The sequence below is a fragment of the Panthera pardus genome, unplaced genomic scaffold, assembly GCF_024362965.1.
Source record: "Panthera pardus isolate Hobbes unplaced genomic scaffold, ASM2436296v1 HiC_scaffold_2, whole genome shotgun sequence".
In the NCBI taxonomy this organism is placed as follows: Eukaryota; Metazoa; Chordata; class Mammalia; order Carnivora; family Felidae; genus Panthera; species Panthera pardus.
Window position 1 is genome coordinate 25,927,387 of NW_026526765.1, and position 23,208 is coordinate 25,950,594.

A 23,208-nucleotide genomic window follows, 5' to 3' on the forward strand; every position below is an offset into this window, starting at 1 on the left:
GAGAACTGTAAGAAAAGGGCATGATTAGGATTTGTCCCCATGGCCTTCTCTCTTTGGTACTCAAAGGCATTACAACAGCAGAACAGAGAACAAGGCTAAAACCTGCTTCTTTTTAAGTAATGTAACACAATGAGCTTAGATGAACTCAAAAGGGTACCTTCATTAAACACAGTGAACAATTTATTTTAGTAGTTTTCAATGAAACTGTATGCTAATAAAACCCACCTGTCTGATAGTAGGTTTCAGCAACAGAAGGCTGAGGCTGGGCAGCAGCTGCTACGGCAGCAGCCGTTGCTGTTGGCTGTTGGTAGTACTGCTTACTATCATAAGCTACAGCAGGAGCGGTGGATCTTACATACGAGTACGAGTCCTAAAGAAAGGCAATAAAAGAAAGTCTTCCTGTAAGTGAAGTGGCAGGGAAAAAACCCAACTCTACTATATAAAAGTGTAATAAAGGAAAACAACTAACTACAGGCCTATGTATAAGAATCAAATTCAAAACAAAGGGCAATCATTTTGGACTTCAAATAAGGTCAAAACCATTTCAAGCAGCATGTTTAACTTTCACATCAGAAAAAAATCACTGAAGCATTTAAAAATAATGCCTATCTTTAAAAATGGATCTCATAGTAAAGACCTCCTGTGTGTTCTAAGCTTTGACTGCTCTGGCTTTCTTTTCATTCTTTATCACTATTAACAACATGATGAGTAGCAGCTTCTGGGTGGAGAGGAAAGGGGAACTCAGGTTCCAGGAAGAAAGAACACTGTATATAAGTCTCCAAAGCAGTGAAGATCAAGGTGAGCTGGGTGAACTCTGGCACTGCATAAAGTGAGGAGGTGGGATATGCAGGTGGAAAGGCTGAAAAAATAGGCAAGGCCCAGAAAATGATGGGTTGCATACACCCTATTAAAAACAATGGATTTATTATATTGTGTCTCTGGACATAATAAAAACAATCACACATGGCAAAAGGATTTCTGAGTTTAGTAACTTGCCCAATAGTAACAGAAAATACTAATGTTATGATTCACATGTCAATTCATTACTGAACAAAATAAATTTATATACTTTAGAAGGAATATAGGAAAACCAGGCAAAGTCCAGAAGGATCTGAGTTTAAAAACAGATCCTAGGGGAGCTGGGGTGGCTTAGTCAGTTAAGCATTCAACTCAATTTTGGCTCAGGACATGATCTTGCATGAGTCTGAGCCCTGTGTAAGTCTCTGTGCTGACCCTGCTTGGGATTCTCTCTCTCTGTCCCTCCCCCACCCCCTCCCTCAAAACAAACATTTAAATCAATCAATCAATCAATTAATAAATAAATACAGATCCTAAAAGCAAACAAACAGAAAATGGGTTACTAAAACATGAGGACCAAATTTAGTAAGTAGTAATTTAGTGTCATAACAAACATAGTACTACTATAAAAGGGAATTAGATCTTTGGGTCCCCAAAAGACTGAACCAAAAGCAACTAAATGAATAAGAGCAGTCATCAATTTGTTACATAACAAGAAAGAATACCTTGAGTGGAAGAATGTACAGGCAACAGTTTTCTGTCCTTGTTAAATTTCAAGAGAACACTATGTAACTTGTTTGGCCTATATAGCTTAGGCTCATGGTTCTCAAAAGAGGAGACACAGCTTGTGTTCCAAATGGATGAATAATGCCATAATACAAACAAGGAGCATCTTCACTATGTCTTCATTTTTCTGAAAACCTTGGTTAATATTTAACCAGTAATTAATGGAAAATATTTTTAATTAAAGCAGACACAGATACAAAATGGAGTTGAATGGACTCAGAGGAATTACTAACATAAAACTCACTGCAAGGATGCCCCTAAATTACCTATGAACACACACTCACTTCATCATTACAGGTAGATTTCCAAAGACCCAAGTTTGAAAGCACTGGCTTGGACATTGTATCACACACTATGGCCATTGAAACATGTATGTCAAGACTACTGGAACCAGTAGTTTTCTTACCTGGTAGTTCTGTGTAGTAGCTGGGGGTGGTGGTGGTGGTGCTTCTTGTTGTCTCTGGGTATAACCGTAGTCAGTTGCTGTATGTGCAGTGGGGTAGCCTCCATAAGCAGCAGCTGTTGCAGCAGCTGCAACAGCTACTGGAGCAGGCCTGGCAACTGCAACCGTGGCGGCCGCTGGTGCATAGGCAGCAGTAACTGTGTGAGCAGCTACTGGAGCCTGATGGACAGTGTAGCTAGCAACTGTAGTTGGATGAGAGTAGGCTACACCCGAAGCTGGCTGCTGGCTATATTGTGGAGTAGAAGAATAAAGATAATACAATTTAGTTGTAAAATCTAAGCATTTAATAAAATACAAAGCACATTTTCAAGAAATTTAATCACGGGCTACAAAACACCAAGTATTTGAACTCAATAAACCTCCTAGTCAATACCATATTTGTTACTGTTGTATAGTTTTTATTCCTTAATTTTAAAACATTGGACAGTCACACATACTACACTTAAGATCATGGACCATATCACAAAGCAGGGATGACAAACTGGGATAAAAAGCAGTACTAGGAAGAAAAGAAAAACTGATGAAACTAGGAATTTTAAAAAATATTTGTAAAGTTCTTTACTCTTGTTCTATAGTTAAAAAAACTCTACAAAGAAATCATGTTAAAAATATTGAGTTCTAACTCCAATTACAGAAAACATTTAAAGGAGAAACTATTACTTATTTGACATAAGAAATACTTCTGATACCCTAGGGCAGTACTTATCAACTGGAGGAGATTGTGCCCTCCAGGAACATTTGGCTATGTCTGGAGATAATTTCTGATGGTCAAATTGCAGAGGAGGTGGTGGTGATTGATGTGTGCTACTGGCATCTAGTGGGTAGAGACCATTGATGCTGTTACTTATCCTACAATAAACAGGACAACTACCCACAACAAAGAATTATCCAAAGAATGTCAATAGTGCTGAGGTTGAGAAATCTTGCTCTAGGGCACAAAACCTACAATGGACTATCTATGATTTTAGATAAATTACCCAAGTTACAGGCAGCATTTCGTTACATACATTTATTTTTCTCTTAAAAATGTAGCACATGTTGCAAAAGAAGACCTAAGTCAGATGCTTTTCAATCATAACCATTTAAAACATAAAGAGGCAAAGACATTTTTCAAAACTGTAGATCAAATAAATTTCCAGCTAAAGTTCTCAGAAAAATGTTTAATTTTTAAATTGAGAGTCTATGTCATATAAAACCAAGGCTTACAGATGTTAGCACATGAAAGTGTATTTGTTATTCTAATACACTTAGAATTACACTTAAGTTTTATTATCAAGGCAGAAATGCCTTCTAAAAAAAGGAAAGCCCCAAGTTATTTTAGCTGACAGGTTTTAGATGACCGTAAGTTTTAATATGAGCCAACAAGTTAAGAATAGCTAAGAAAAAAAAATACCCGACGTAAGCTGAAGCTGCACTAACAGAGTGTCTGATTCACGGGTTATAGTACAGGATATTCTTCACTGGTGTGCACAATACCATACAAATATGGCATACAATTAAAATTTGGGGCCATCACATTTTAACCATATTAGGGAAAACACTGATAATTATAATGTATTCAAAGGGAATCAATATGAAACTTATAAGTATGGGTATTATTTCACATAAAAAGTAGAGGACCTGGGAACATTCAGTCTAGAAGAGATGACTGGGGAAGATATGAGAGCTGCCTTCTAATAGAAGAGACTTACTCCATGCTGCTCCAGAGAACAGAACTAGAACCAATGGATGGAAGGGTGGCAGATTTCAGCCCAATATGAAAAAGAAAAAAAAACAAAAACTTAGAACAAAGTCCAAAGAAACTCTTATAATTTATATTTGGAAGAGGTTTTCCACATTTTGATATTAAAAATAGCTAATAATTTCTACATATATGACAACTGAAAGACAGGAAAAGGGAAATTTAAATAGTGGAAAATTGGTTTGGGATTGACATTTTCTATGGATAATTCCACAGCCTTAAGAAAAAAATGCCAATAACATATTATACTTCTTCAAAATTCCTAGAACTGAGAAAAGGAATTATATTTAAAATATAAATACACCAGTTCTGTGAAACTTATATTTAACATTTACTGATAAAATTTCACACATTCAGACTACACTGCATAAAAGGGGTTTGTTTATATAAAAATTTAGATAGTCTTGGACTCCTATACAGTTTCCATTCACCCCACGCTATTTATCAAAATATTTGTTCACACTTCTTGATCCCCAAAACTTGTCCTACAGGACAAAAAAGAGAGTGGGAATAGAATAGGAACATTAAGTCAATTTGACTTATACTGCCTCTGATCCTTAAAAGACCCTGTGACTAAGAAAGGGAGGACAATGTGCTCTGGTTTAAGCCCACTGTCCCCTCATAATTATTAACAGTACTCTCTCACACCCATGTGTCTTGGCTTGAACAATAAATCTTATAATCACCCTTCCCAGTAACCATATAAAAAGTATGTCAATACCTTTAGCAATTATCATAAAGTACATGCCTAGGGCTGCCTAACCCAAATGCTCTTAGCCAGATACCTACCCATCATCTGGGCTGAAACTATATCCTCTACCAAAAGCATCATGATGAACGATGATCTAGTCCCAATTCCCAGGGGTTTAAGGGCTAGGGCAGCTGTCTGCTGTTCAAAATAAAGATTCTCTGGTTATCTTAAACCCATCTGGGAAATTCTTTTTCAACTTGAAATATCCTTAGAAAAACTGCCTTTAATGTGATGTATATGACCAGCCTGGACCATACCAATTCAATTAAATATCTACTGGCTAAGTCTAAGTAAGTAAATTTTTAAAAATTCAAGTTCAAATTAGTTTGAACAAAATTAGTCTTAGGTCGAAATATTTTAAACCAAGGATTGTGCCTACTTTGGAGTGTTAGAATAAAAGATCTTAAATTATATCCCTACATAAAATTTAAGGCTTAATGGTCATTAATTTTTTAAAATAAAACTGGACAAGTAATTAAGAACCCAAGTCTTGTAATAAAAATTTATTTGTGAAATGAGAAGACTTTCATTTTCATTCAGAAGAAGCTTCCATTTAGATAATATCCTTTGTGAATAAATTAAGTCTAATAAACTTCAGTTAGTTTTAAACCAGGACAAACTAAATAATTAACCACAAAACAAACATATAAAAATATGTGTAAGCAAGGTTATGAAATACTTGAAGAATCAGACATAAAATGGAAAGGTATTTCTCTTGGGGGTTGAAAAATAAAATATTTAGGGAATTATTAATATTAAAGAGTAATGGCACTTTTTATATTCTTGGACTTAAACTGGAGGTTAATGGCCAGCTTTCTCCCCTTCCTTACCAGAAAGTGAAACCAACCAGAGACCTTACCACAACAGACAGCTAACCAAAATCACCAGACAGTTGGAAGAAAGCCTACTATAAACTGCAAAAGAAACAGGATTGATCCAAAGAAAATGAATATCTCAAGGCAACAAACAAGAATTTAAAAAACTCTGATTTATCCATAAAATAAAAACTTTACACTCTGGTAGAAGATAAAGTTGAGGGATACAGACAAGATCAGAATATGAAAACTAGAAAAGAGAAGATAATCTAGGAAGTCCAATATCCAATTGGAAAGAATTCTGAAAAGAAAAGAAAAAAGCAAATGAAAGAAATTAAGAAATAGTATTTCCCATTCTGGAAGGGAAGCATAGATTTTCAAATTTAAAGGGACTACAGAGTGCAAAATTGAATGAAAGAACTACATCTAGAGACATGTAACATTTTACAACACTTCAAGGTTTAAAAAAAAAAAAAAAATCTTTCAAGTCTCCAGAAAGAAAAAAAATAAGTCAGCTGTATACAAATAAATGAAAATCAGACTTTTACTGATAACACTAGTGGCTAGAAGACAGCAGACTGTCTTAAAAATTCAAGGAAAGATGATTATTAATACAGAGTTCTGTACCCAGCTAAACCATCAAGACAGAATTATTCTTTTTGACATTCGAGAACTGAAAGAGTTTACTACCTATACACCACCCACCCCACTCCGAAGTAACTAACATGAGGATGTACTTCAATAAAAAATAAACCAAGAAAAAAAAAAATGAGATCCTATAAACAGTGGATCCAAATCCAGGAGAGAGGAGAGGCCAGGTCAGCAGCTGTGCAGCAGACCGACACAGGCAATGAGCTTAGACTGTAAGTAAAAACAGTATAGAGGCCTCCAGGAGAGAAATGTCCAGGAAAACAGGATTGGACAAAGGACAGTATACCAGGAGCCTGGAAAAATCTTAAGATACAATCAAGGCACCAAAAAGATGGGGGGGTGGGGGGGGGGGGTGGTAATGAAAGGCTTCAGCAAATATGAAATTGCTCAAGAAAGGCATGATCCTGGTAAAAGACACCACAGTTAAGCAATCGGTAGGATGTAAAAAACAAACATCCATTTGAACTTGAACCTAGGAAGATTGTTCTATTAAGTGGCACAGGGTTGTAAAAATGGAACAAACATATTAGAAATGATAATCGTACACCACCACCACTTGGCTCCACAGTAAGTACTACTATTTACAATCATAAAAGAATAAAAGTTTTTGCATTAAAGTTTCAGAATCAACCTAAATTACAGAAGACAAACTACGATTACAGAATATAACATAAATGTTAATCACAAGTACAACCACAGCTAAGTTGGGGGATGGGGTGGGGAAAGAGGGAAAGTAAAGCACCAGAGTTCCAAGATTCTTTTCTTAAAATAGAGAGTACTGAGAAACTGACTACCTTTGATGGAAATGGAGTGTTGAAGTAAGAGAAATAGGCATATCAATGAATTTGGAAGGAGAAATGAGAAGCATGAGAGAGTATGTACTAACTCCTGACTGTAGGAAGTCAAAATATAATGCATAAAAAGTTGATAAATTAAGATACAGAGAAGCATATGATTTCATGATATGCAGGTTAGAAATAAAACCAGAATGCACTAAAAGTAAGGGTCTCTACAAAGTGGAACTGGGAAGAAGGGAGAAGGAAAATAAGGGAATTTTTTCATTAAAAGCCCTTCTATACTATTTTATTTTTGATTACAGTATTATTACTCTAGGGGGGAGCATGAAAGTATTGGAATAGAATTCTCAAACTGGCAACTTGAATAACCAACGAACCACCCACCACAAATTTAAGATACTCCTAATTTCTACATTTCTGGCCTAACCTATACCCAACCCTGAGCCCATTTTTAGCATTTGCAAGTTCCATTAGTATGAGTTGGCTATTATACTAAAGTTATAGTCACTAATGACATTAAAACAACTATGTGTACCAATGACTTGTCCATATAAGTGGCATCTGGTAACAGGGAAAACATTTCTATACCTCTTTTTTTTTTTTTTAAGTTTATTTATTTAAGTAATCTCTACACCCCACATGGGACTCAAACTCACAACCCTGAAATCAAAAGTCGTATGCTCTTCAGATTGAGCCTGCCATGCTACTCTCTATACTATACTATACTATACTCTCTATACTCTATATACCGACTGAGCCACCCAGGTGTCCCAATAAATATTTTTTTTTTAAATTCTAAGACAGTAAATATAACCCAAATAAACAAAAGCTCTTTGGGGTCTTCAATACTTGTAACTGCTTGAGGGGTCCCAAAACTGTACGCTTCAAGAACCACCATTTTATCATAGAGCATTAACTTAGAGTCTATAATGGTATTCATCATTCATTTCCCCACTCTTTAAATTATACCTTTAAACAAAAACATTTCCTTCTATTCTGTAACAGGGAAACAGTTCTCCAGGAAAATGAGCAGTGCACATGGTCAGAGCCCTATATCTGCTGCCTACAGCTGCAATAACCCTATCCAGGGCTCCAAATCTCCCACTTTGCCTACTGTGCCGCTCAACAAACATCATTTTCTGTGTTAGCAGACATGAAAGGCATTGGGAAGCAATGGCCTAGAACTCTGGGACTCCCACGAGAACCAGCACAGAAGGTGAATTAGGAAAAAATCCATTACCCCCACTTCTTTTAAAGATTTTTAAAAAATGTTTATTTTGAGGCATACGTGGGTGGAGGGACAGAGAGAAGGAGAGAGAGAAACCCAACAAGCAGGCCCTGCCCTGTCACCACAGAGGCCACACGTCAGGGCTCTTGGGGCTGGTTCCTACAAACCATGAGATCACAACCTCAGCAGAAATCAAGAGTTGGACACCCAACCAACAAAGCCACCCAGGGACCCCCATTTCCCCTTTTAAGGGAAAATTGTAAAAGAAACTTTACTATCTCAGCCTTGGCTCTGGGGAAAGGGGAAAGAAGTCTCCCCTGACAATTAATCACAAGCCAGCCTTCCCCTAGTTTGGGCTCTGGAATGCACATTCTCTAACTAGGAACACTCCAAGCTAAGAAGTTCGTTGAATGTATCTCTGGGCTGATAGTGCTTCCAGATGCCACAAAACACATTTTCCTCTCTAAATGCTACAATGTTCCAAGAAACAGGAGCTCTCAATAAAAACACAACAAAACCCACAAAGAAACAAGTTACTATGAGCAAAGAGTTTGCAGAATAAAAAAAAAAATTTGAAAAGACTAGAAGTATTAGAATTACTGGATACAAAATATAAAATAAGTACACTAAAAAAAGTAAAAGAGACTATCAAAACTAAGACCAAGGACCAAGAAATTGATCAAACACAACCAGATGAATTTTTAAAAGAACAAAACTTCCAGAAACAAAATACACTATATATAAAAATTATAATCAGGAATTTAGAAAGGCATTACATAACTGATTAGACATGGCTGACAAAAAAAAAATTAAACTTAAAATTGTCTCCAAAATTACTTAGAATGGACAGAGACAATGAGGTGAAAAATATTAGACGTTAAAAAATCAGGAGGAAAGAACAAAAAGTGGTAAGTTACATCTAAGTAGAGTTGCAAATGGAGAAAAAGGAAACACACCTAAAATGAATGTCTGAGATTTCCTAAAATTAATAAAAAAATAACAATCCTGAGATTCAAAAGCCCCAACAAAGAGAAGCACTGAGGGAAAACAATTTGCCTACAGAGCCTAAGTGGTGACTTCTCAATAATGAGAAACATGAGATTAAAAACACACACAACACACACACAAAATGTTACCAGTAGACCCATATTTAAGGACATTTTTAAAGATTTCCTTTAGGAAAAATGAAAATGATCTCCGAATGAATAAACTTATGTTTAAAAAGTGGTAAATATAGGGTGCCTGGGTGGCTCGGTCAGTTAAGCAACCAACTTGTGGTTTCAGCTCAGGTCATGATCTCATGATTCTTCAGTTCAAACCCCACATTGGGCTCCATACTGACAGTGCCGAGCCTGGTTGGGATTCTCTCTCTCTACCCCTCCCTGCTCGTGTTCTCCTTCTCTCTCTCTCTCTCAAAATATATAAACTTAAAAAAAAAAAGTGATAGAGGTGCCTGGGTTGTTCAGTTAGTTAAGCTGCGACTTCAGCTCAAGTCATGATCTCTCTGTGAGTTCGAGCCCCTCATCGGGCTCTGTGCTGAAAGTTCAGAGCCTGGAGCCTGCTTCGGATTCTGTGTCTCCCTTTCTCTCTGCCCCTCCCCCTACTCGCACTCCCTCTCTCTCTCTCTCTCAAAAATAAACATTAAAAAAATTTTTTTTAAATGGTAAATATGAAAGCAAGTATAATCACTAATATGGGGCACCTGGGTGGCTCAGTTGGTTGAGCCTCTGACTCTTGATTTTGGCTCAAGGTCATGATCTCATGGATCATGGGTTCAAGCCCTCCACCCCCCTCTGCCCCTCCCCGACTTGTGCACGCTCTCTCTCAAAATAAATAAATAACTTAAAAAAAATCACTGACTATATAATTTTGTTCAACAATGACTAGTTGTGGGGTTAAAAAAATCTAAAATATTGTATAATAATGGCACAAAATCAGGAGAGGATTAAGATTAAAGCATTTTATAGGGAAGCAAAAATAACAAAAACAGGGAGGGGCACAAAACAGAAGAGACTCTTAAATATGGAGAACAGAAGGTTGCTGGAGGGGTTGTGGGAAGGGGGATGGACTAAATGGGTAAGGGGCTTAAGGAATCTACTCTTGAAATCATTGTTGCACCATGTGCTAACTTGGATGTAAGTTATAAAAAATAAATTATAGAAAGTTTTTTAAAAAAAAGGCAAAAAAGAAAAAAAAATAAAGCATTTTAAGTCCTTACATTGTTTAGGAGAGTAAAGATAATGATTAACTTTGGACAGTGTGAAATATCCATATTAAATTTCTAGAGCAACCACTGTAAAACAGAAACAATGTTTAATACCTGATGTTGTAAAAGGAATGAGAAAAAGTCTCAATCAAGAAAATGCAGACTGCTTCTGTCACTCACATTATTAAAGGTGTTTTTTTTTTCTCCTCTGGAAAACATACTCTGTGTGCATTATTTTTAATTTTGGATAAAATGTCAAATTGATTGATAGACAAAATGTTTTTTTCTTTTTCATGGCATTCAAAATACAATTTGATCTTTTCATGAGTCCAAATTTAATGCTCAACATTGTTGGACTTCTCTAAATTTTCCAGGTCAAATTATGGCATTTTATGTATCTACCAAAGCACTGAGAGATTTTTCTTTTTCTTTTTTTTCTAATGTTTTAATTTATTTTTGAGAGAGAGAGAGAGTGCAAGCGGGAGAGGGACAGAGAGAGAGGGAGACACAGAATGTGAAGCAGGCTCCAGGCTCTAAGCTGTCAGCACCGAGCCCAACATGGGGCTCGAACTCACAAACTGTGAGATCATAACCTGAGCTGAAACCAAGACCTGGACACTTAACTGACTGAGCCACCCAGGTGCCCCTGGCACTTTTTATATTTTTGAAGTCATTTAACAAATTATTTACAGAAGATTAAGGGATAATAAAAACCTATTAGAAACCCAAATTTTTATTCCGTATGTTCTTGGTTTTAAAACAAACCACGTTCCCTGAGCCTAACTGCTCATCAACTTTTATGCACAAACCACAACATTTCTACCTCGTAAATGTGGAATCCAGATTTCAAATGTATCTCCAATGAGTTCTAATTTATTACTTCTGGCTCTTCTTCCTGCACCTGAACTGTCAAAATACAATGCTTAAAAAGTTTTTTAGAACATTTGATGGCTCCTTTTTTTTTTTTTTTTTTTTTTTGAGAGACAGTCATCTTCTTTGCTCCATACAAACATTTTCAATTTTAAGTCTGGAATGATCAATCTAATCAATCTTTTCCTTTCTACATCATCAACTTCCTTCCGATTATCTTTGAATACATATGTACCTTCAGTATCTGTCCACTGATGAATCCTATCCAGTAAATTGTGATGCATAAACATTACAAAAAGATGAAAGAATTCTGCCACATACACTTCTAGCAAATTGAGATGTTGAAGATCTTGTCACAGAATATTATGTAAGAAGTCCTTCCTACTGACTGATTAGATGAGAATACCATATTTACTTTTTTTTTTGAGAGAGAGACAGGAGAGGAGAGAGAGCAGGGGAGGGGCAGAGAGACAGAGAGAGAGAGAGAGAGAGAGAGAGAGAAAGAGAGAGACCCAAGCAGGCTCTTCACTCTCGGTGCAGAGGCCAATGAGGGGCTCAAACTCACCAACCATGAGATCATGACCTGAGAGGAAATCAAGAGTCATATACTTAACCGACTGAGCCATGCAGGTGCCCTTACCATACTTACCTTTTAATCCTTAGAAAAACTTGATTTTTCACTCACTGATTCCTGACTTAAAAAAAAATGTCATCTAGGATATTGTATCTAAAGATTCTTAGTCTGAGATTTTGCTTTTACAATCAATGTCACTATCATTAGTCTACAGTGATCCTGTTTTTTGGCATTCATGCTATTTATCTAATAATTGTCAAATATTTTCCTGTTAATTTTCTTTTCTTTGCCAATATGCACAAAGTATGAACAGCTTGGAATCCTCAACTGTGCTGAAGGACAAAACTAAAAGCCAACTCTAATGGTAGTGTCTCTTTCTTTCATATTTCTTCAAAGATGCAAAGATGAGGACAATGCAATCAATGTCCTCCAGTTATTTCACTATTGTACTACCCTTCTAGGTGATTCCAACATTTCTCCATTTTTCTATCGTATTAATCTTTCTTAGTGTAGTTGGGAATAAGTGACAAGAGGAAATAATTCCTAGGATGATGAAACAGCAAAATGTTTCAAGACATAGAAAAGTAAAATCACTAAAATCCCATCTGGTAAATCTTAAGACTTATAAAAAGGACCCAATGGATCCATACAGTAATTGCAAGATAAAATGAATTTTACTCCACTTTTAAAAATTAAGCAGATTTTCTTTGAAGACCTCTAAAAAGGAACAAGTCATGAAATGTCAATCCTTTTAACTGTTTATAAATAGAACTGCTCAAAAAAGAAATTCACCAACTATTAGGTACAATAAAAGCTGATGGATACTATAAGGTAATTAAACCAAAGTGCCTTGTAACTTTCCAAACTCAAGAAAAAATATTCTTCCTTACTTCACAAACACATTAACATTTCTTCAGTTAAAGATATGAATATTCACAGTAAGTAAAATGAAAAACAAAACAAAACTAGGGTGCCTTGATGGCTCAGTCAGTTAAGTGACTGACTCCTCTGATTTCAGCTCAGGTCATCTCCTCACAGTTCGTGGGTTCAAGCCCCATGTGGGGCTCTGCGCTGACAGTGTGAAGCCTGCTTGGGATTCTCTGTCTCCCTTTCTCTGCCCCTTCCCTACTCGCTCTCTCTCAAACATTAAAAACAAAAAACACACAAACTAAAAATAGGCTCCTGATACTTCAGATCAATTTTTTATTGTCAAGTGTTTTACAAACTTACCAGGAGTATTTTCAGTAGTTTTTTGATTTCATAAATGTAGATAAGGAATTATAAATGTGTACAATAAGATACTGAAGTCCTTAATAAAGCTAGGATAACCAGATATTCTCAAAGTAATAGACAGCCAGTGAAGATTTTAAGCAGAAGAGTGGTGTGACTGAATTTACATTTTATGATGAGTATTCTGTTTACAATAAAAAAAAAATGGTTTGGGATGTGTAGGACTGGGAGAGTGAGAGAAGCTATAAAGCCATCTTCATAAATAACAGCACTTCGCCCTCATCTCGATGATTATTGTTTAAAAGGTTTTTGTGTTGTTTCCTATCAAAAAAGTATTAGATTTCTTCAAATCTTTTTAAGAACATTCTTTCCCATTTAAAACTGATTACCATATCAATGTTAATGCATTTTATACAGCATATATTTTCCCAGAAATAAAAAATATATTAAAATTTTTATTTTCACTTAATTGATCTTCCCAATACTTTAAGCCCCTTTGATCTCTAGGGCCCTCAAGAACTTATTTGAATACTAAATTAGACCATAAAAGTTTTTCAGTTTGTTTTTGTTTTTGAGCCCCCAGGACCAAGGTCCAAGGTGTGTGGACAGAAATGCAGGTTTCTAGCAAGGACTCAGGACACAGGGAGTGAAGTTACCCCATCCACCTTGCAGTGAGGCTGAGAAGCTGGGAGAAGGCCTTCCCCCCTCCAGGAACTCTGTGCATGCCCTACTTATTTCTTTCTCTGGCCTTACCTTAAACACAGATGTTTCCCAAGTTTGTAACCATGGCTTTATTTTTTCTATTTTTCTCTCTTTCGTTCAAAATTTTTTTTTTTATTTTTTTTAAATTTTTTTTTTTTTTCAACGTTTTTTTATTTATTTTTGGGACAGAGAGTGACAGAGCATGAACGGGGGAGGGGCAGTGAGAGAGGGAGACACAGAATCGGAAACAGGCTCCAGGCTCCGAGCCATCAGCCCAGAGCCCGACGCGGGGCTCGAACTCACGGACCGCGAGATCGTGACCTGGCTGAAGTCGGACGCTCAACCGACTGCGCCACCCAGGCGCCCCCGTTCAAAATTTTTTACTAAATGACGTACGCCAGCCATTGTACTTTCTCTGGTTTCACCCATGCTCAACAACTAAACGGGGCATCACTACCATATGAATGATATCCAGATTTACACTACCAACCCTTATCCCTTTCTTAAGCTCCATTCCAAATGTCTACTGAATATAATAGCTAACACTGATGGGGATGTAATATATGCCAGGGACTGTTCCCAGCATTTTGCAAATACTATGTCATTGAATTATCAAAACAACACAATGGAGAATGTAGAAGCCTCCCAGGATGCTGATAATGTTGTTTTTGTTTTTAATCTGGATGCTGTTTACACAGGTAAAGTTTAGTATATGACAGTTCATCATGCTATACTGTGCAGTTTTTCTATATGTTGTACTTCAACATAGAACTTTCTAAAACTCTCAATCCTCTGAAGAAAGGAACAATATTTTCTCCAGTTTAAAGATGAAGCTTAAATATCAAGAGACTGCCCATGGTCACACGGCAAGTAGTACAGGGAACCAGGATTCACCTCAGGTAGTCTGACTTCAAAGTCATTCCACTCTCAATCATATCAAGCATCATACATTGCCTTCCTGGCTCAACACATTTCCTTTGTCTAAAATGATCTTCCCTCAATTTTCAGAATGAAAGACCATGGAAGTGCATCTCAAACTCCATAGTGAGAATCCTCCAATTCCCCATTTTAGTATTTCATTTAAACTCAAGTATGATCATTATCATGGCATGGTTATTTGCAGGTATATTTGCCCTCCCACAGGACATCCCACAAAAGCATAAACTCCTTGAGTACAGAGACTGCACATATATATTGTAGATATTCATTAAATATTACATGTTACTCCCTAAAAATGTATTTTAATATACATATTATATAGGAAATATTTTTTAAAGCCCAATGTAATCTTTATTAGTATGTCCTCTACAAGCCTGAATTAAAGAGCTGCACTGCACATAGCTTTCACACAGCACTAAGAAATACTATACTCTGAACAGTGACCCTAATTCTGAGGAAGAAGTGCCAAGGACAATTTATGGCCAAGCATAGTGGGTGCACTGCACACCTTCAATCATTTAGCTAAGTAATTCTAACATACTTTGTCAATTACCACACTTATAAGCCCAAGGCCTGTCTTCTAATTAACATGATGGTGTACTTCTGAAAACTAATTTGGCTGATTTAACGAATATGTCTATTTAAACAGCTATACATTACAATCCAACTGCTCATAAGCATAATTCTATCTCTGGGATCTCTATTTTATTCCAGTTATCTATTTGTCTATCCCTGTAACTGATTAATATGACATTCTCCTGTTTAATAAAGTTTGGGTATGTGATAATACAAGACCTTCCTTGTCATATCTTACAAGACTGTTATGACTACTTTTGGACAAACACTATCTTCATTACCAACATTAGAATCTCTTTATCAAGTTAACCCCCGTCCCTCAAGACTGTTGATTTTTATTGGAATTGCATTATATAGATTACATAGAAGAAAGTTGATAACTTGATGGTATTTTTTCACTCCACGGACCCAGTCCATCCTCATTTATTTATGTATTCTTTTATGGCCTTTATATCCTAATGTATTTTTTTCCCTAAGTGTTTTGTAGATCTCATTAGTTCTATTTCTACTTAATAGGTTTTGTGGCTATATAAAAAAAGATTTATTTTGAAATTTAATAATCTAACACAATATTGGTGAAACAGAAAGTTACCAATTCCTGCCTGATTATAGATTCAGAAAATTTGCTAAGTACTTACTATTTCTCTTATTTTTGTCTGTTGGCTGCAAATAAAATAATCATGTTGCTTGCAAATAAAAAATTTCCGGGGTGCCTGGGTGGCTTGGTTAAGTGTCTGATTCTTGATTTCTGCTCAGGTCATGATCTCAAGGTTGGTCATGAAATTGTGCCCCTGGTCAGTCTTAGCATGGAGCCTGCTTGGGATCTTTCTCTCTCTCTCTCTGCCCCTCCCCTGCTCATTCTCTCTCAAAATAAATAAACTTAAAAAAAATCTCCTTCCTTCCCCATTAAAATGACACGGTGGCAGGGGAGTGGGGGAGTGGGAAGCACCTGGGTGGTTCAGTAGGTTGAGCATCTGACTCTTGATTTTGGCTCAGGTCGTGATCTCACATTTGGAGAGACTCCCACTGACAGCACAGAACTTGCCTGGGATTCTCTCCCTTGCGCGCGCACTCTCTCTCTCTGTCCCTCCCCTCCCCTCAAGTGTCCTCGCTCTTAAACATTTAAAAATAAGTAAAATAAAAAAAACAAAATGACACAAATTGAGGCCCATCAATTGATACTCAATTACCTACTTTTAAAACATTTTACCTTGAGATTATGAAACTCTATACATTAAATATATGAAAGATATCAACTAATGAATTCCTTTAAAACCCTTATAGTATTATTCAAATATCTATACTTCATAGAAAACTAACATTGGTAAAATGCCTACTGAAAATCAGGACCAGTGTAGAAAGTTTTTATATTTAATCTTCACCTCAAGGTAAGTCAGGTGAGGGAACAGTCTCAGAAAGATGAAGTGATTTGGCCAAATGACTGATGGGATAGAGCTGAGATTCAAATCTGAAGTCTCACAAGCTCCAAATTCATGCTCTTCCCATTAGAGTATACTGTAAAGCAGTTTACAAAAGCACAGTCAAGCATACACCTTAAACATTCTCTACAGGAATATTCTGGCTCACACTACCCTTAAGGCTACTAATAACATAGGCAAGAAATATCATCAATGTAACAGTAGTAATCCTTTTGGAAAGAAAATTTTCATTATTTCAAACTCATTCAAGCATTATGAATCCTAAGATCTCTGATTCAACAATGAAAGAGCTGATATAATTAGCAGTTGCAGAATTTTTTTTATAGAGCCAGTAAATTTCCATCACCATGATTGGTTTCAAAAACCTGTTCACCTGGTTTTTCACCTTCTCGGTTAGGGATTACTCCTTTTTTACCCTACTAATGTTACTCTCATTCTTTCCTCAAGAGAGTATTCTTAACACTATATTCAAAATAAACTAAAAAGGAAAGAAAAAAAAAAAATTCACCAGCTATCAACCTACCCAAGTTATCTTAGTGATGTGAGGAGATTAACCTTTAGGAACAGATATACTAAACAGATCTTAAGAATCACTGATGAGATGCCTTCTTTTGAATTAGCAGATGCTGAATTTAAACTAATGTCCAGATGATAGTCAAAATCCACTTAAACATTTATCCTTAAATGACATTTGCTAAGATTCTAAGAATATGGGGGTAAAGTAATTATTTTATATTTTTATACAATCTCTACCCAAAAGCCTTTAAATTCAATAAATACTAGATATAAAAAGGGTAAAAAAGAAAGTTACCAAATGATTTTTTCAAATAGCTAACTTTAAATTATTCAATGATACATTATGAATTATATATAGGACAAAGAAAATTAGTTTAAGCAAAAGCTAAAGATTTAGGTTATCCAGGTAACAAATAGCTTGATTAGATAGAAAGAGGACAAGGAACTTGTATGTCCAAGGCTTGTCTAAATAATAAAGGGAGGGGCGCCTAAGTGGCTCAGTCAGTCAAGCTCTGATTTTGGCTCAGGTTTGTGAGCTCCAGCCCCCTGCAGGGCTCTGTGCTGACAGCTCAGAGCCTGAAGCCTGCTTCAGATTCTAGGTCTCCCACTCTCTGCCCCTCCCCTGTTCATGCTTGCTCTCTCTCTCTCAAAAATAAACATTAAAATAAAAAAAAATTATAAATAAATAAGGGAAATTGGCTATTTAAAACTCTCAAAGAAATGTTTATGTCCTATTAATAGTAAAATATAATGGGATTATATTACTATTTTATTATATATATAATACACATAATATATATTATTTTACATGTTTATTACATATACATGTATCTGTATATGCCACAACCCCTTTCAAAAAGTAAAAACTATGAGAACTTCTCTATCACTGCCAATGAATGAATTAAAAAATTGATTTTGAGCCTATGTAACTATCAGAAAACTTTTTTTTCTATTGAGAACTATCTTGCCCCACATTCTTTGCTACACTAAGTCTTCATAACTGTTGAAATACTTTTTTCCAAGATTGCAAAATTAAATTTATCTGAAAGTCTTTCTTCTCAAACAAAAAAGGTTAGCTCTACTAAAGTAGGTTACCTACCCAACCAAGTCCCCCCCTTTCTGCCATGAAGCCATCCTATTTTTTCACCATACTTCTTATCTGCTTCATCCTGTGCCCCACAAATTAATACTACCAGAAACACATACATATAAACATATAAATTAATACTTAAAAGTATTTTGATTTCTTCATTTCTAAGGAGGAAAAAAGGCCAAAAAAATGAAAAGATTTTATCTGCAACAGTGGCTAATAGGCATAGGTTTATTTACTTGCCTTAAAAAAATACAAAAAGAAAAACAGTAGCTGATGGAACATGTAGCACAAGGACTGAGTGCTTATCATGAAAATATTTAATATGCATTATACAAATAAAAAACTTAGTTTATTTAGAAGTTAGCAGTGAGAAGTAGAATTTACAGCCTTACACAGACAGCTATAACCAAGAAAACTAAGAACTAGAATGAAATGTAGACTTAGGTTACTTTTTTACTTGTATTCAATGAGTTATTTGTATTTGACTCAACACATTATCCACAAGTAAATGCTTAAAATTTCCAAGTTTGCATCCTTTAAATTAAAATAAAAAACAAAAACTAACAACAAAAACTTGCAAAGTAAGCCCTTGGTCTTCCATGTCTACAAGTTACATTATAGTGATTTCTAGACAGGAAGAAAAATAAGCATCAGCACTGCATTTTTTGTATATGCTTTTATTATTAATGCTATTTATCTTCCTTGAGCTGCAGGATTAGCATTATTGGGCCTGATTTCTTTCCATAAAAGCAACCAATTTGCCATGTACTATATCTATATACAAGGACAGAACATATTAACAATTAGTTTTGCTGGCATATGCATAAATAAGTATAGTTAAAAGACTAGTATTTCCTTATTAGACATATAGATAAAATTTAGTAATTTGGATGGTTGTTACAGTTTACTGAAACTTGAGATTCAAAGCCAATAGAAAAATTAGGTACAGAAATTCTGTACTACTTTTCTATACTGGGATAAAACACATACATACAACTATTTTATAAAAAAAAATGATTAAGTGGGGCGCCTGGGTGGCTCAGTAGGGTTAGGCATCCAACCCTTGATTTCGGCTCAAGTCATGATCTCATAGATGGTGGGATAGAGCCCTACATCGGAACTCTGTGCTAACAATGCAGAGCCTGCTTGGGATTCTCTCTCCCCTCTCTCCCTGCCCCTCCTTTCCCCCACCTCTCAAAATATAAATGAACTTAAAAAAAAAAAAAAAAAAAAGGTTAAGCATCTTTAAGTTAGCATTTCCTCTCCCATTTTTTTTTAAACATTTTATTTATTTTTGGGAGACAGAGACAGGGTGTGAGTGGGGGAAGGGCAGAGAGAGAGGGGGAGACCCAGAATCTGAAGCAGGTTCCAGGCTCTGAGCTGTCAGCAGAGACCAATGCGGGGCTTGAACCCATGAACTGTGAGATCATTACTTGAGCCAAAGTGGGATGCTTCACAGACTGAGCCACCTAGGCGCCCCTCCTCCCCCATTTCTATCTGTAGGTCTGGACTAGAAAACAATGATTTCAAAACTGCCAAAGAACCCATTCTATTTTCAGCAAATAATCCCAAAATCTATCACTCTGCCCATAGTAACAACAAAAATACTGGGTGAAACAAGTAAAATTTCTAATGGTTAAGTACAGCTTTGTCTAGAACACATAGTACTTGGTAGCACAGGATTTATGGCACAGATGCTGATTAGCTAGCTTGTTTTCCAGGAAAAGAAATGGTTTTTTTCCCCCTCTCTCCATGAAAATTATTAGCTCTAAAAGATTTTGATCAAAGTAACTGATGCTTTGTTAGTAGCAAAGAATTTGTTAGTGTTTGAAAAGCCCCAAGATCTTGCCCCCAATATTTTCTGGAATGTCTCAAGATAAAACAGATTTGTAAAAATTGCCACATGCGTTTAAGAAATTCAACGATTACAGGGGCACCTGAGTGGCTCAGTCGGTTAAGTGTCCGACTTTGGTTCAAGTCATTATCTCAGGGCTTGTGAGTTCAAGTGCCGGGATTCCGGCTCTGCGCTGACAGCTCTGAGCCTGCAGCCTGCTTTGGATTCTGTCTCCATCTCCCTCTGCCCCTACCCACCTCCGGCATACTCTCTCAAATATAAACAAACATTAAAAAAAAAAAAAAAAAAGGAATTCAACAATTATAAAAATTTAATACCAATTTTTAAAATAAAATGTACATTTACACATTTTAACATCTCTTAAAACCAATGGGGTCTTAAGCACTGTATACTTTAATTGGCAACAACTTTCTCTGGTGATATATAAAATAAAGCATACATAAGCGGTATCTTACAATTCCATGAAATATAGCAACCTTTTCAGAGTTACAGGCTTTTACTCAAGAAGACAGCCGAACATCTCATTTTACAGATGAGGAAAATGAAAGCCCAAACAAGTGATGCCCCCAACGACTAAAATCAAGAGGAAAAAAGACATGGAAGCCAGGTCTTCTGATTCCCAGTGATGCCCTTTGCATTACACAACCTATCACCTGAAGTTAAGGAGATAAAAAAATTCCCTGGGTTTAACCAAATAGTTAACACACATATCTAATATATCTCTTTCTATAAAAAGCTGGTCGCTTAGGAGCCCTGTAGGTTTATGGCCTGAATCTGAACACAATGTCTCAGACTGACTCAAAAGCAACAACGACCACAAAAAAAAAAAAAAAAAAAAAAATCTAGCGCGTTTTTCTCTTTTGATAAGATGTATAATGAACTACTGACACTTCAGAAATTAGAGCTTCCCTTAAGGTACAGATTTCATTGGATGCATCACAATGTCAGTACAATCTCACTCGAACTCCCCCCCCCCCCCAACCCGCCCCCATACTCGAGGAAAAAGACCCGCCAAGGGGAATTATTACCACCTCCCACCCCCCGGCCTAAACTCAATAGCTAGAATAAGGCCATGGATTCATTTATCAGTACTAGAAACTTCGCACATCTTTACCAGTCTACCAACTACAAATTCACAGGTGGTTGGTATGTTTACATCTCTCCCTAGAGGAAAAACTAAAGGAACCCAATGTAGTTGACACCCGCGGTTTGTTTGCAGGTTTCGAGAGGAGGGACAGGAGGAGCCGAAGGAGAAGGTACCCGAGAAAACGACACGTTATCTGGCTCAAGGGGCCTCGGCACTGGGCGAAGACTGGCGCACGGGAGGCGTCGCGGAACAGGCCGGTGGGCAGTGCGACTCGGCGCTCCCCTGCGCCCACCCGCTCCATTCCCCAAGTGGGAGGGGGTTCAGAGGGGGGAACTGGACAGGCGGGGCGGAGACTGGGGGGGAGATCCGAGCCCCGGCCTCGCTTCCCTCCCTCAGCCGGCCGGGCGGGGGTGGCGGCTGGGCTCCGAGGCCGCGGGAGGCCATTTTAGCTGCGGGGCCGCCGAAAGCCCCGGCGGCCCTCCACGTCCCAACACCTCGGCGGTCTCTCGCTCCCGCCCCCACCGGGGGGGGGCCCTCCCCGTCGCGGGCCAGCGGGGCGGGAGAGGCCGCCGGGCCGGGCCCGTCTCGGGCCGGGACTCGGGGGCGCCGGGCGGGGGCCGGCGCGGGGGCGTTGTGTCGGCGGGATGTGGGCGGAAGAGCGAGCAGGGGGAAAGAAGGGAGAGGGCGGGGAGCCGTTACCTATACTGGGCCGCAGCCGCCGCCGCCGCCGCCCCGCTGTGGGTGAATCCAAAGTAGTTGCCGGTCGCCATTTTGGCATCTTCCCCCAGCCGGCTGGGCACTGCGGCGGGCACGGAGAGTCGGGTCCCATGGCGGGAGGAGAGGCGCAGAGGGGCAGAGACGCCGAGGGAGGGAAAGGGAGAGAGAGAGGCGCTGTGAGAAGCCGCCCTCGCCGGGCCGGGGCCAGGGCCGCGGCCGCGCCGCCTCCCCCTCCCGCCTCGCACTCCCTCACTCACTCGCACGCCCCGGTGGCGGCCGCCGCCTCCTCCCTGGAGCCAGCCCCAACCCCCGCGCCTCCCCGCGGCCCCGGGCCGGGGAAGGGGCCGGGCAGGGACCTCGGCGGGGCACATTATACTCACCATAGGTGAAAGAAACTACAGGGCATATGGGAATCATGGGCTCGGGCTGCTGCTGCTGAACTCTGAACTCTCACCCACTGCCTCCCTCCTCTGCCCCGCTCCTCCTCAGCGGAGAACAGACCGCCGCCTCCCGCCGCACTGCGCAGGCGCCCCCGCGCTCGGCACCCTGGGAGGTGTAGTCCCGGTCGCCTTAGCGGCTCTGGCCGGCGCGTGCCAGGGCCTTGGCCGAGGCGGGCGGGGGAAGCTGACGGGCGAAGGCGGGCCTGGTCTCCGCCAAAGTGATGGTGACTGCGAAACGCAACAGGGGCGATAGAGGAGCGTGCGAGCAGCGCCTCGCCCCAACGTGGGGGGGGGGGGGGGTGGAATCAGGGAGAGATTGGAAAGAGTGACGCCTGTTAGTCTTCTCTTTTCACTCTCACTTTTGCGTGTATGCAGTATTCTTTACCTTTCAGTCCTTCTCGCTTTTGCACTTTTAATTAGAATTTGAGCTGGACTAATTTGGATGCTTCCTTAATTCTCTCATTCCTGCTTCTGATTCCTAGCTTCCTAGGGGAGGCAATGCCTGGGGAGGAGAGAAAAATTGCTGTTGTGTTGAGCTGTAAGCACACCCCCAAACACCCCTTCGGAACACCGTCTCCGCCCATCTACACCCACTTCTTGAGTCCTTCAACTTATGTTGAGCCCCGCCCCCACCTCAAAGTGTCAGGCTAGGTCCTGGAGATGTATCAGTGAGGAAAGTGAAGACCCTTTCGCACATAGAATTTACCTTCTGGGGAGGGAGGTGGAGAGTGTCAGACAATCGCAAATCGTGTGGTGGATGGTGATTGCGGCTTTAAGAATAAAGTCGGATAAAAAGGAGGGAGGTGTTATTTTATGTAGGGTGTGGATAGAGCGACCACTTGGGTAGAGCCTTGAAGGAAATGAGGGAAGAGCCCGGTAAATACCTGAAGGACAGCAAATGGAGGGTCCTAAAGCCAAGTGCGCAAGAGCAGCA

General features: G+C 38.6%; 1 protein-coding gene across 4 annotated transcripts in view; it reads right to left on the reverse strand.

The window, feature by feature from the left end:
* The window catches only part of ZFR (zinc finger RNA binding protein), an 83,787-nt gene extending 61,439 nt beyond the window's left edge, over positions 1-22,348 (reverse strand). For 3 of the 4 annotated variants that reach the window (XM_019450703.2, XM_019450698.2, XM_019450702.2), the window contains exons 1-5: positions 22,215-22,348; positions 21,817-21,916; positions 3,739-3,762; positions 1,991-2,273; positions 226-370 (exon numbers count right to left, since the gene is read on the reverse strand). In XM_019450703.2, the coding sequence (XP_019306248.1) occupies positions 226-370; positions 1,991-2,273; positions 3,739-3,762; positions 21,817-21,916; positions 22,215-22,251 (589 nt within the window). In that variant the 5' untranslated portion in view covers positions 22,252-22,348. The remainder of the gene's footprint in view (positions 1-225; positions 371-1,990; positions 2,274-3,738; positions 3,763-21,816; positions 21,917-22,214) is intronic. The other variant, XM_019450699.2, reaches the window with a different exon arrangement.
* Positions 22,349-23,208: the final 860 nt, after the last annotated feature.